General features: G+C 42.0%; 1 protein-coding gene across 3 annotated transcripts in view; it reads right to left on the bottom strand.

The window, feature by feature from the left end:
- FNIP1 (folliculin interacting protein 1) overlaps positions 1-15,080 on the bottom strand; it is a 70,804-nt gene that overhangs the window by 53,026 nt on the left and 2,698 nt on the right. Inside the window, exon 1 of one of the 3 annotated variants that reach the window (XM_075056319.1) lies at positions 11,157-11,271. The exons of the other annotated variants lie outside the window; for them this stretch is intronic. Coding sequence (XP_074912420.1) covers positions 11,157-11,179 — 23 coding nt within the window. The 5' untranslated portion in view covers positions 11,180-11,271. Of the gene's footprint in view, positions 1-11,156; positions 11,272-15,080 lie in introns of those variants that run through there. 3 annotated transcript variants of the gene reach the window in all.

The following is a 15,080-nucleotide window of genomic DNA, read 5'->3' as shown; positions in this document are numbered from 1 at the left end:
CAGGGTGGGGGAGCGGTGCCGGGCAATGCTGTGCCCAGGGTCCCAGGAGGCAGGGGGTCCCTGCCGGGGCTGAGGACAGCCCCGAAACCCACCAGCCTTGCACCAGGCAGGCCAGGATGACCCCTGGTGGATATCTTCAGCCTGGAAATACTGCACCATGGAAGCACCCAAACCACCGCTACCTCCAGTGCCAGGGCAATAAAACTGCCCGCTGTAGACCCAGGCATCTGCTGCCCAGCCCAGCACGTCCCACGCGCTACCTGGGAGCCCACCGTTGTGTCAGGGTGGAGGGAGCCATCTGCTTACCCTGATTAAAACATCCTGTAATACTTGTTTCGTGAGTTTTATACGGGGAGGGGGGGGTAGTACTGCCTTGGCGGTGAAAGTCATACAGCACGAGCAGGCGGCATGGGGTTTTGAGCATTCCTTGGCTGTAGGCCATGTCCGTGTAATTGATTAAGGTGGCTGCACTTGTGACTCAGTGATAATTGAGAGCTCAATAAATCTCCACACAAGTATTTGCCACACAGAGATGGAAACCAATTGTTACGGACCCTTCATGAAGAGCTGCGAGCAAAAAAATTACAACTAATATTAAAAATATCGAGAATCCCCCCAGACCACTCCAAAGAGCTTACTGTACTTCCTTGCCCAACGTCACCTTTTCAGTTAAATCACCAATTACATCAAATGCACAAGGACTACAACTTCAAGCTTTCAGCTACGTCATCCCGAGCACAAACTCAAATCATTCCAATGTCTCAAGATTTTGTCCAGTACTTCCAAGTCTTCTCTTCCCCCTACCCAAGTCTCACTTATCTGTACAGACAGCATTGCTTTAGCCAACATTTACGTGATCTTTTTTCCCTTGGGGGCGGGGGGGGGGAATAAAAGCCAAGCTGCAGCTGTTCAGGGTTCCTTGGAGAAGGAGGAAGACAGATGTAAGTAGTTATTCTCCAAAGATTCACAATGATCAGTGCCTGAGCAGCATTTTACTCTGTCCCTCATGTGACTGTTTAATTAGGTGTTGATTCACTCAGTCATGAGACACAAGGAAACAGGGCTGCAAGCCCCAACGTCAAAGAAAAAGTAATGCCTGTTCTGCCAGTTTCTGTATTAGCAAAGCACAAAGGGGACATCCAGTTCTGAGAAGCAAAACTCATGTTTCCTTGCCTATAAGCCAAACCATCAAATCACTTCAACATTTCCATATGAAAAAAAAAAAGACATGTGAATTATTTCAGAGCAAGATGCTTGTGAACTCCCTGATTATCCTCCACCGTAAAAGCCGAGACTGGCTCGAGCATTCACAGTGTGAGCTTCCCAGCCGAGCTCCGAAGCCCTGTGAGCAGGGTGTGCCCTTCCATCTGGTAATCCAGGTCCAAGCTGCTTCAGGATACCACGCTTTCTTCTGGGGTTTGTTTGTTTGCTTTTGAAAAAAGAATACAAGCTATTTTGCTATGGCTTTATTCTTGGTTGTTAACTGAAATTCTTAGTCTTCTTTTTACTAAAAAGCTTTTCTGTTATGGGGTCCAGTTGCCATAGCAACAGGCTTTTAAAAATATCAAAGAAATTTTCAGCACATGGTAAACCAATTTCACAAACTGTGTATATTTGTAATAGGAAAAGCTGGCAGACAATTAATTATATGTACTCTGTTCAACCGAGGTTTGACATAGGGATAATCCCAAAGTGCTGCTTTCAGTCTAAAGCCTGGTGGTGTAGAGGACTACAGTGAACTTTAGCTTGCTGACAGGTCATTTATCAAGACAGTCACATAAAATTAACAGATGATGATCATTTTTCCAACGAAGGTGACATTTAAGCTCAGTGTGTCACTAAAATGCATTAAATGCCAAAAGCTTTTTTTCCTGAAGAATACTACCTTAAACCTTTGATTTGTAGCATTTTAAATATTGTGTGTTTGTAGTCTTACCCTCCTCATTTGTGTAGGTTCTCCTAAAAAAAAAATTAGACTCTGGATCAGCAACTTATTTAAAACACATGCCTAATGCTAAGCACATGAGCAGCTTCGTTGGGAGCAATGAAACTACTTACATGCTTAAAGTAAAGCACATGGCTTAAGCAGAGTGCTGACTCAGTCTTATTCCCCCCTCAGATTTCACCAAAACCCCATCTCAGTTACACAGGAACAACTGCAAACTAAAGACAGAGGATGATAGTATAAACAAGTATAACAAATTAGTATCTATGGAATGAAATCCCAGTCTGGCCTACCCATACGTGATGTTCATTTATACCGATACCCCCCATCACTCAACGACTGTCTGACACCACCGTGTTTGTCGCTTATGATCTAAGCATCCTCCAAGACCTTCAAAAGTCCAACGCGATGCTTGGCACAATTCCGCAACGGCACACAGAGCGTTACTTGCTGCTGTGACAGCTCTGTGCCTGGGAGCCTTTAACTAACCGTTCCCCTTAGTTAACCCTCAAAACTACTAACCAGGAAGTTCACTGCATTTCAAGACTGCTGCCAGGCTCTGAACCAGAAACAATTAAGAACACTTTCATAGATCTGCCAAATAACATTAATGAATATCTAGGTGGACTGGATCTATCCTACAACTGCTTTTCAGGAGGGAAGACTTTTCCAACTTGGCTCCAACCCGTGGACTGAACATCCCTCCCTTACTGGCTCTACAAGTTGAACGGGCCCCTACTTAATTTGCGGAAGGGACAAGATCTTGATTTGTGCAGATACTGCAAGAGCCCCAAGACTACTGTGAGGAGCCTAGACTGCTCAATTCTCCAAGGCAAGAGTCATGCTGCTCAACTGTTTTCCAAATTAAGCATGCAAAGGTGACCCGAAACTATTTCAGGTAGATCTATATAGAGCAGACACTAAAGACATTGCTTGACTTCACTTTTATGTAACTCATAAGGACACGAGGACAAATAAAAATCAGATGCTTGAACAAGCCACATAGCCATACAACTTCATTTATTATCTGCAAAAAAATACAGACTGCCAGAATAATGGAACAGCCTGGCACCTAACACACAAATGCAATAAAACTGTGAGGTCCTGAATACTTTGGTTCCCCAAACCAAAACAGCACTTAAGCATGCTTTTAGCTGTCAGCCAGCTAGTGGTCCCTCTGATTTTGAAGGAGCTGTTCAATCTTTAAACCAAGCTTAACAAAGTGCTCTACTGGGTTTGCAGTAGAGTGCTTTGCTCACTGCCATACTGAACTCTGTACTCTCAGATTTTCTGCTGGCCACTTCAGTTTTCTAAGTCTCACTACATGCTCACAGTCTTGGGTTTCTAAGAACAGTAGGAATGGAAAATACAGTGTAGGACTGGCCATTGCCCTGTGATGATTAAACAAAATAAGCTTTTAAACACAACTATCTATCTAGAGGGATTTTCCATGCAAAACAGTTGAACTGGTCAAGTCTTACTAAAAACTCCACAAGACAGATACATGCAGGCTCTGAGCACCAGCTGAAAACAGCCCCTATTTGTCCACATAGCTTTTTTTTTACTGTTAAAATCTTGGTCTGTGATAAAGAAATTGCAGGTTCAGCTCAGCGTGCCCTCCCTGGGTATCAGCACCAAAACTCACTCCAAACACACACCTTCTTTATCACGGGATTGAGTATGAACACAGAGTCCAAATCAGCTCTGCCTCACAGCTCACAGAATCAACAGAAACACTTGATAAAACCTACATTGTTCCACTGGGAGAGGTTGTACTTAATCAAGATATATACATATATTTAGAGTATGTTCAATAAACCCCTTTTTGCCAGTGGTAGTAGGTTTGATGAGAATGTAGTTCCAGACACTCCCAGCCAACACAGCTTGCCAACAGATGTGGCTGGGGCAACTCCTCCCTGACTCCACAAAGGATTCTCCTGGGGTTGCAGCAGAACAAGCTATTTCTGACTAGCTCCCATCAGCTCAACATCAGCTCTTGCATCTTCTGTAGTTGACGTACCACATTCTAACATGTACAAAAAAAACATTTATTGTTTCCTCTCATTCCTATGGAGTGGCAGACTCAGCTTTCCCTTCTCATTCAAAAGCATTTTCTTGGCTCATCTTTTTTCTCCCTATTTAGCCCATCCACATAAGCATCTGTAAGATGTGGGAACTCAAAGAAGCCTAGTGCTGCAGGTATCCTGCTGTGAACCAGTAACAGCACCCCATGAAGCTATTTATTCTGCTGCATCAACAGGAAAGAAAGGCTCACGTGCTGGCCAGCAATAGCTGTCAATGCCACCAGGACATTTTGGACTGGGCTGTATTGTTGGATTTTTTTTTTTTTTTTTTTTGGAAGGAGCTGTTGGCAAAGTAATCGCTCACTTGGCTCTTCCTTTCCCTTTCCCCTCCTCATGCTAGTGCATGTCATTTGAAGTGACACAGCAGTAACCCCAAACAGGATGCACCCTACTGCTTGTGGCAGGAGGAGGAGGGGATGGTACAGCACCCAGGGGAAACCTCCAGAAAGGAGAGGCAGCACTGCAGGTCTTCAGACAGGACAAAACTAAGAAGAGAACAGAAAAATGGAAGGGAAAGTGAGCTGGGCTTTAACTCTTTTCTTCCTCTCTCTTTGTGTGTGCATGTATCACTGGTTTCCAAAGCAGAGCACCAAACAACAGGGACAGTGATGATGAGGGAGAATATTACGAGAAGCAGACAATACCAAGCAGAAACAATCCTGTAAAACGTATGCATTAAATCACAGCAACACCATCCAACTGCTTCCCACTACACTTGCACACGTACCTTTGTATCTTTCTTGAACACAGGGCAACTCCAAAAATGCTACCACTTCATACTCACTGCACTCACTTCACACCCGGCATTTCCAGCCTGACTTTCATTTTCTGTACTGTCATCATTGCTGTTATACCTGCCAAATAAAAGCCCGCTGCACCCCTCTCCCCTCTGCTTTACTGCCGCTATGCAGAAGGTGGAGCTGGACCACCCACCAGCCCGGAGTCCTTCTGTCCATCGACACATACAGAAGCGGGGGTCTCCAGCTCCTCTAGGGCTGCATGCACTGCGCTGATGAACGCAGGGAACAATCTTTTCTTGAGGACAAGAAAAAGTGAAAGAAAATAAAGATTATAGTTTTCAAAAGTCTCTCCACCTCTTCTGTTGCTAATATCTTAGCTTATATTTACACAGCACTTATGACCCCACCCCTAAATCTTAAGACAAAAATCTTAGAACCATGGTTCTGATCTACAAAGCAACGAGTCTGTCCAGCATTATATCAAAACAATTTAGGCCTGTCTACACAGCATACGCATATACTGAATTTATCCATCTCACTGCTGGGGGAAAGAAAAAAGACCTTACTACAAAAGCAACAGTCAAGCACTCTGCTGGAACAAGGTAGGTAGGCTTTTGCTTTATGGTCTTTCCATTACTGTAATTTACAGAGGTGCACATAGACTCAGAGCCATGACACAAAAGCATCTGGGTGTATTTTGAAATATACATATATACGTATACAGACACACACATGCACATGTATATATACATATAGGAGACAGATCTGAGTGTAGAGTCTTTCTTGCTCTTAGGATCTCTTTTCTTCCAGCATAAATATCCTTTACTGAAGCTCCAGGCTGCAGCACCGAAAGCCTTTAAACCCCAATGAGTTACACTGAGGATGCTAAGGACTTTATAGGACTGGGTCATTTTGTATTTGCCTTCATTTCTAAGTTTCTCTTATTTTTTTAAATTTTATACACAAACAATCTTGTCAAACTCCCTGTTCCCTGTACATTTTATTTTCCTCTGTTTCGTCTATCCATACAGTTAAGAACTGTTGCCATTAGCGAATTTTACTTTATCTTGCATGGTTTTTTCTCCAGTGTGGGTGTGAACTAATGTCAACTCTGAGTGTAATTTAGCTGGTTTGTCCTGCTAGCTACTAACAGAAAAGACCAGTCTTTAAATGAATATATACCAAATCCAGGTGGGCAAAAAAAAAAACCCAAACCCAAACCCAAACCCCAAACAAAAACCCTAATACCTGGAGTCTTACCTTCTGACCCCAATGTGAAAAAAAAGTCTTACACAACACACAAACACAAGCTATCTAGCAGTTCTGTGAGCATTCTTCAATTAAAAAAGAAAATCTGATGTCACATTTTAAAACAGATACATTTTCAGACAAACCAAAACAATTCATTTGAAGATAACTGCACATAAGATACTGTGAAAAAACCACTAAAATTTAAAGCAAGTACATTAAACCAGTCTTATACCAAAGTGATATTTTTGCTTATCTGATAAAGAGTTTGATAAACTTTCTGTTTATATAAAGATATAATTCTCTTACCATCTCATAAGAAATTATTTTAAGTTGCTTTGATTTTTTTTTTTTTAATTCTATACTTTTAATTATGCCTGGTTTGGAAAAAAAGAAGTCATGAGTTCATGATTAGCATCTCTTGTATGACTAGAAAACACACATAGTTAAGAAACCAGTGTGCTCATTTTCACAGCTTCTTAGCCCTCCATGCTGACAGTGGAACAATTTCCTCTTCTACTAAGAAAGCGGAGTAATTTCCAGTAACTCACAGCAGCTGAAATATGTTTAAGTACTGAAAAAAAACCAACCACCTTTTTCTGTCTAACTATTTAAGTTGTATGTCAGAGTTTGGGCTGCCTTTAAATAGAAACACAGTTAACACTAAACCAATTCACTGTCCTAACATTTGAGGCATTTCTTTAACTCTGTCTTAGGAGGGGGTAATACTGTTATTTTTCCTGTAGGAACAAGAAAATTCTGGCAGACTTCTTCCTTAACAGCTTCTCAGATGTTCAGATAATGTCATTCAATTAGAACAAGCTTCTGAGAAGGAGAGTGCGCTCACCCCATGTTTTGCAGCCACTGCTCCCTGCACACGCAACCACATAGCTTATCACCTGCACCTATTTTTCATTAACACCTGAACTAACAGCATTTTTCTACCAATTTCTGGTATCAAATTTCATGAAAAGGAGTAAACAAACCATTCAGCCGACTCTCCAAATGGCAAGAACATTTTCTAGGTAGGTCTTTGCTGGGGGGTCGGGGGCACAAAAAAACCCCAGCAAGAATCTCATTCCTGTTTAATAGTTCATTTCTCAGCTAATTGCTCACACATGATTCCTTCCGATTTACCATCCTCTTTCATAATTACCCCCAAACATGGCAAACTAAGTGCTGAGTCCACAGTCTTTGGAGGCCTTTTTTTTCCTTGGGACAAAGCTGTGCAAGGAATGCATGAGGCAAGAGAAATGTGGGTACGTAGTAGACGGTGTGTGTTTCAGTACTAGCTAGAAAGCAGAATAATTCAACAAACAGATTTTGATATTCTGGTATTCACAGTAGTGCAGGACTGGCTTTCTTGTGGTCACAACATAGCCGTTCCCTGGAAGCTATGAAGCCACATGTCTACTGTCTTCTTCCAGGATGGCCATACTCGGGCTGTCTCCATGTCTCTTCTGACATGCTGAAAGAAGCAGCACGATGAGGTGTAGACGACTCAGAGCTCCACGGGTACAGCAGAGCATTAGGCAGTAGCAGTACAATGGGCAGGAGGCACCCAACAGCACACGGAGGATTTTCACTAAAGTTACAGAAACTCAGCTCACTCAGACTTCTGTTCTCGTGTTCTCCGCCACACACAATTGAAGTCGATCAAAAGGTTTAGAAATTACTAAGAGGGGAGTGCGAGACCCAGCACAGCACTGCGTGAGCCACCATTTCGATAGGTACCGAGGCTAAAATAAAAACCAAAGAAAGCATATAGCAAAGCAATTGCTCCCATGGCCAATGCTCAAACAAAAAATATACCTTCTCTCTCACAGTGGAAAATGACACAGGAACCGGGGTGAAGATACTGCTCTGGCTTAAATGGGCACAATGCCAGGACCTAAAGTAAGGGCTGAACTGCGCTCAAAGTTTCTTCATTTATCAACTAGGACAGATGGCAGAGAACTGTAATTTGGCTGCTGTTTCTTTCCAGTTATATATCACACAAACTGAAAGGGTAGAGGGTTTGTGGTACTGTTCGAAGTTTTATGTTTTGTTGACATTTTGGCTGGAGCAAGGCAAAAACATTTGAAGACACTGCTAACGAGGCACACACGGATCTGGAGGAGTATCAAATACCATGAACATGCAAGGCACAAACAGTACCTATGTTAAAGGAAATACAATTGCTTCTGTGATGTATTTTACTCATTTTAGGCCAAAATCACTGCTGACAACGTTGTGGAAACATCCTGGAGAAACAGAGCAGGATCAGTGGCGTGTCATGGATCATTTCCACGCTTCAAGATCGCTGCTTTCAGCAAAGGCTGCCTCCCAGGTCTGCACTCATGATATAACCGATGTTGGATTGTTCACTTGTTCAGGCTGAAGCGGACAGGGGGTGTCTACAGCTGAGCTCACTGTTACTAAGCTGGCATCACTGCAAATAGTCCTTCACCCTTACAAAATGGGGGATTCTTTCAAAGTTTCAAAGATAAATAATACATAAAAGCTGGAGGATACCCAGATTATCACCCCAAAGCACCAGGCAAGACTGTTTAAAATAAAGAGCTTTTACATGTAGTCAAACTGTTTAAGTCCGAAAGTTTAATCACTTGGTAAGGGCTATGAAATTACTTTTTCAGAAAAGACAGGAAACTTTGTACAAACACATTGTACTCGTGGATGCATGCTATATGCACACACTGCTGATATTCTATATGCAGTTTGTGTAGTGTTTTGTGCTGCAATTCACATGTTTGAACAAGTTTCTCTGCAGCGTATTGTATTCTGAATAATAGTATCTACAGAAGCTATCGATTTCAGAAAAGAAAAAGGTCGTACTTCTTACACAAACGTGCAGAATTACCTCAATTAAAAGCTTTGGTGGAGCACCAAGCAACAGCACAATGCATTGTTGTAAAAATAAGTAAATCCTTTTTGATACAAAGACTACACAGTAACTGTTCACACTTCTTTGGAGCAGAACACATTTTGGCATTTATTTTTAGAAATAAGTGATTAATCCTGCAGAGGGGACTGCCCCTTTTGAATGTAATCATTATGGTCACATTCCTTAGGCACAGCAGAATCGCATGCGTATTTTGTGCAAATGAGTTTTTCCAAAGGAGTGTTTCCCATACATGAATTCTGTCACTACTCAGTGTAAGGTGGAGTAGCTGGTGCATTAGCAAGTCATTTACAGATGAATAAAATTACTTCCTGTTTTTAATGGGCACAACTTTTTTTTCCTCCAGCAGATATTTTATAGATTAAGGTTCTCTCTCTATACCACAAACACAAAATTTTTCAAGTCCTCAGAGACAAATTCTGCTCTTGGCTGATTCTGGAAGCCCAGCACAACCACGCTGTGGATTCGCTGCTGCAACTGAGCTCTGCATTTTTCCTAACGTTACTCACGAACATGTGATCTTGCAGACATTCTGCTCCAGATGTAGCAATAGGAGGGAACACAGCCTCTGAGCATGAAACCACCGTGTGCATTACTTTCCACTCGTAAAACACGCTTCTAAAGTGGTCACCTCCAGCATTCAGACAAAATTACAAAACAAGTTTCAGACTCCAAGTCACACTAGACCAGTTTATTCCAGAACAGAAGCCTGAATTCATCCAAGCTGTCACCATGAGCATACGTGAACTCAGCAGCGTACACAGAGAAAAGGATAAAGCCCTTTGAAAACACAAGGAGGACAATTCATCAGTCAACCAGAGGAGTCAATCATCCCAAGAGAACAAGGTTTACAACATGAGACATGTAAACACACCTTCAGTCACCAGAAAACGAATGGTGGAAAAGTTTCAGAAAGGGAGAAGACCTCGCAGTGGACAAACATGTACATACACCCCATGGTCTTGGCACATCTTCATACACCTATGACCTCACCTGGAGGAGGAGGGGAAAAAATCAGTACCCTTAAGTTTGCAGAAACACCTTCTTACAACACTTGCCAGCGTAACCCAAGTGTAAAGAAGCATTTTTACCCTAGTATACATACACATACATTTTTGGACACGCAGAAACCACGGCAAGAAGTCAACATACTCTTTCTCCCACTGTGGAGATGATGGGCCAGCTCACCCTGTCTCCATAGAACAAGCATGGGAGCAGGGTCTGTCTCAGCCACATTGGGTCAAACCCATGGGGAAGAGGACAGAGAACATCCATGCCATCCAGAGGGAAAACTGCCACACTTGCTTGTCCAGCACATACAATCGGAAATTCAAGAAAAACTCAAAGTAAAAATCAAAGGATTCACCTGATCAGCTGGCAAGATCCAAACTAGAACCACAGCCTGAAGGCCTAACCAGCAGAGATCCCGGTGGTAAAAGGACACCACACGATTTACTCACTCCAGCCTCTCCTGAAAAAGATTTCTAACTTAGAGGAAGGAGTTGAAAAGCTGGAAGGGGAACCAAGACAGCGACTGTTCCAAGGGCAGCTTGGCGAGGCAGAGGACTGCAGGCCGTCATCAGACAACCCGTGCCGTCGCAGGGGGAGGAAGAGATGTTGCAGGCTGGGAGGAAGCTGAGCGCGCGCTGATGGCACCGACCTCGTGATGTCCACTAAGGGCAGCGTGACCTCGTGACGCCGAGTTCTCAAGTCACCGCAAGATCCCAACCACCACCGGAGATGCCAGTATGAAAGGCAGTAAGGGTGACCCTTAACCTGTGTGTTAGCTCGCTTTGTATCTTTACCTCCTTCTAAAAAAGTAGAGAAAAGAAAACAAGAAGAAGAGGGCTTTTTCCACTCCACTGTTCAGGCTCCCTGTTCCACTGGTGATGGGAAGAACCTGAAGCAAAGCAAGGGCTAGGCAGGGTACGTTCCCACCAGGGCAGAGGAAAATTTTCCAAGGCACAAAATGAGGTAGGCACAAGCACCCAACAGTTTTCAAATTATTTGGTTATTCTCTGCGTTTGCACCTAGCACAATGCGGGTACTTATCCAAGTTAATTCCTTTGGATCTGACAATAGTACGATTAAATAACAATCACTGGCTGGATCGCCAACCCTCTGCTTTGCAGCTCACTTAGCCACTGTACAGACCCAGCTTGCAGCATTGCCTTATTCAGAGCTAGCATAGAATTTTCAAGGACATGCTCGATCTTTCAGCAGCAACACATGCCTACCTGGAGAAGCACTTGGGAGACATACAGAGCGGTGTCAGGGAGGGCTTGGAGAGTGGCCCCTTCAGCAGAATTTGTCAAAACGTTCTCCATGCTCCAGAGGTGCTTACTGGAACCCATTAATTCATATGTCTCTGCTTCCAAGAGGAAAGCTGACTTAAAACACTGGAAGGTACATAAAAGCTCAGATGACAGGAAATGCAAAACAGGATTTGGCAAAAAGAAGTACTTTAGAAAACAGTAATATACTTCAAAATGCAGGCCAAAGTCATCATAGTGATAGAGAAAAATCCACATAAATCAAAGTGAAATATTTACTAGAACTTGCTACACTCAAGCTAATGAATGCAACCAAAAAGCCAAAAACTCTTCCAGAGATATTACAGGAGAGATGGATTTTTTTATAAAAAACAAAACTTAAGGGTCACTAAAAGGCAGAAATGAACTTAATAAAAACACAAGAACAATTTGGATGTTTCAGAATTTGAATAATCTTAAAAAATTATGGGATAAAAGCTTTTCTTAAATTCATCAGATAACCGGAAAAGATGAAAAGCTGGAGCTATTACAAAATGAAGTCCTGCTAAAGCTCTTTTTGAAGACAGACTTTGAGGTGGTGAAATTCCAGGAGTTTTACAACTATTGGTGAAAGACTTGGAGAATGTCAGCAGTGGACAAATAACAAAACACACTATTTCATTAATAGCAGGTTTTGGTCAGACTGGCTTGACGCATTGACAGCACTGCTGAGGAACAGCTTTAAAAAGCCTTATGCGGCGCTGCTAGGATAGTGAATTTACTAGCTGTATTGCTCACAAGGACTGACACAGTTTGGCAAGATATTTGCTTCCCTGGGCTCAGCCAGGCTGTACGCAAAGCTACCTGCCGTTGACAGAAAAGCCTTTCACTGGGTGGAGTGAGATACCTTGTTTGCTGTGGAAGGTTAATTCAATAAGAATTTTGGCAGTGGTTTTGTCAGTTCAACTTTTTAAGCTCTCTCTCAAACCTGATGGTACTACAGTGTCCAAACACCGCTGGCTCTGAACTCCTTTGGCATCTCATGAACCCATACCTTAAAAATGGAAAGCAACATGGCAATCTGTGGTGGTTACCCCTGCTCTGAGCACAGGAGGAACAAACACTAAACAGTCCCTGTAACAATACCACATCATCTACGTCAGTGCTAGCCACCTTCAGAAATAATGTGAAAACTTACCAAGAAGTTTTGTGGGTAAAACTTTGACTGGAAAAATCAATGTAAAGACAACTTTCATGTTCCTCCTTCACCTTACTCCAGCCTCCACTTTAAAAAGTCCCCAGCTACATGTCGTTAGATGTCTCCGAGTCTCTTCGCAGTTTATTTCAAGAAATTAGCTCCTAGTTCAAGAAGCAATTATGCCTTTGTAAGACAGCATATAGCATTTTTTACTGTGCAAGAACAATAGCTCTGTAGAGGAACTGGCTGGTGAAGAATCTTTGTATCATGCTACCCATTTCCAGCTCTAGGTCTATTGCAATTCCCTCGATGAATCCCGCTGCCAAAAATTATGTGAAAGGAAACAAATCTCAGGATACCATTTAAAGTCACTGCCATGGAGAATAGAAAGCATCTGGGCTGATGGGGGATGCTTGCCTAGACAGATTTCAGGAAATACTACTTTGCAGCCAGCCTTAGGCCTTTCATATCTCAGGAACCTGGCAAATTATTCTCTCAATAAAGGAGCGGCAAGTATTAGAGAAAGACCCCAAGAAAGCATGTTTGCGGGATGACCGAGAATGGCCTTCTCCATAAACAATGTACAGAACGTTTGAAGTTATTTATTCCTGTATCTTCCCACTTGGAAAACTGTGCTCATCCTCAGAAAAACCCAGATAACCAAAGCAAACCCCTAAAGGAAGAATGTGCCCAAAGATACTCCACACTGTTGGTAAGACTCGAAACTGGAAGGGGTTTCTTTCAAGCTTGAACAATTACCACACAGCTGTACCTCTACAACAGGTGCTTTAACAAGAGCAAAACAGTTTGCAAACATTGGTGGAATGCCCCTCGGGGTGAGATGGTTCTTCAGAGCTACTTAGATTTTAAAAAAAAAAAAAAAAAGAAAAAAAAAAAAGAGAGAGACACTGAAACTTTTATTGAGCTGTAGTGTCAAAAGAACTCCTAACTAACAATCTCTCTAACCCCCAGCTAGGTGGGAAGGATATGTAGAGATACAAGGGAACAAGTATTTGAACTTCGTACATAAGATGGAAAGAAACACCTACTTTCCCCCTTACATACAACCCCAAAATGTGCCAGTCCCATAATTCAGTATTACAGGACCATCCCTCTCCCTCGGCAATAGGTTAATAGTGCTCCAAGCCCAATTACTATCTCAACAGACACACTCTCCTGCAAAAACTCTGCTGCAGTCCTTACAGCTGTATTTACCATCGGAATTACTGCCCACATATCGTAACAACAAAGATACAAAGCCTGAGACCTCTCAGTAATTTACTGAGCTTTGGGCTCATTCTAGTGAGCCCATTTTGAAGAACAAAAAGCTAGTTGAGTTACCAGTGGTTTAGCAGCTCCCTCTTCTCCAAAGCACTCAAGCAGACCCCTAGAAAGCCAGAAAAGAAATAGTAGCTCGAAATTGGTATCTGTGGCAGTCAGTAATGTAAATGTGCAGTGGAATACTTTGTGTGCCCACATCATATTTAGCAGAAATGCATGGTTTCTGCTTAGTTTAAGGAAGTTTTTGTAAGATTGTTTCCTTTTACTGGGGAAATTGATCAGAAAATTCTGGAACAGGGTTCATTTAATTGCTACTTAAAAGTGCATATACATTTTAGACATGTACAGCACACAACTCATGTTAACCGCTTTACATATTTTTACATCAGGAATACTTTGATTCTGAAATTCTAGAAAACAACATATCTGAAATCTCATATTCCTAATAACTGTAACAGCCCAAGCCTGGGCTGAGCTCTCCTGTCACCAGCAGCCGCCAGTGCCAGATGCTACAATATGGCCACGAGCTCCTATTTATAGTAAAAGTTGCCCTCAGGGAAAATCCACTCACGTGAGTATTATTTGCAGTAGACAGCGGGTACTCTACACCTTGGAACTTAAGGGTTTGTCTCTTCTCTAGAATACCTGGAGGTGTTTGTGTTTCTTGTAAACAGATTTTACTACTAAAATTTTGAATATATTTGCTCACCATGTGAATGTCGAGCTGTACTGAGAGATTTCAGTCTAAGGGCCAAGGCTGCCAATTGCCCTTGGTTAAACTTCAGAGCTAAAATACTAATATGTACTGGATCTATTGTGATTTACCTAAGTCTTGTTCTGTAAAATAAACTGCTTTTACATATATATATTTAAAAAAAAAAAAAAAAAAAGGCAAACTGGTACATCAGCAAACACTTTAGAGTTGCTAACTTACTGGTCATATCACTAGAACTGTTAACCTCTCCAGCACCTAGTTCTGAAAGATTTTACACAATCTGGCTAGACCCAGACTCATAAAATTTCACACACCCACAGCACAGAAAGAGATTCTGGGCAGGAAAAAAACCAAAAACAAAAAACAAACAAAACCAAACCAACCAACAACTAAACAAAATCCATTTCCCCTGAAAAGCATAGTTTTATTTTTGAAACCGTGTAGGCTCAGATTAAATAGAATTTATGTCCTGGTAAATTTTCACAATAAGCCTGACAGAAATGCAAAATATATTCATAGTCAAAAAAAGAATTAGCATCAAAATCATCCTTAAATGTTCTGCTATACTGATGTCACTGCCAGAGTAGTTGGGCTTTTCTAAGTATGTATTATTCACAAAATATAGTAAGAGAATTTACTTTTTTTTTTAATGGTTGTTCTACACAATCTTCTCAGTAAGAGGACAAAGCTTTCAAAGTGAAGGCAGTCAGAAATA

Source organism: Buteo buteo, chromosome 24 (assembly GCF_964188355.1).
Source record: "Buteo buteo chromosome 24, bButBut1.hap1.1, whole genome shotgun sequence".
NCBI classification, from domain to species: Eukaryota; Metazoa; Chordata; class Aves; order Accipitriformes; family Accipitridae; genus Buteo; species Buteo buteo.
Note: the sequence above shows the minus strand (reverse complement) of the source record. Positions and strands in the feature narration are given on the sequence as shown.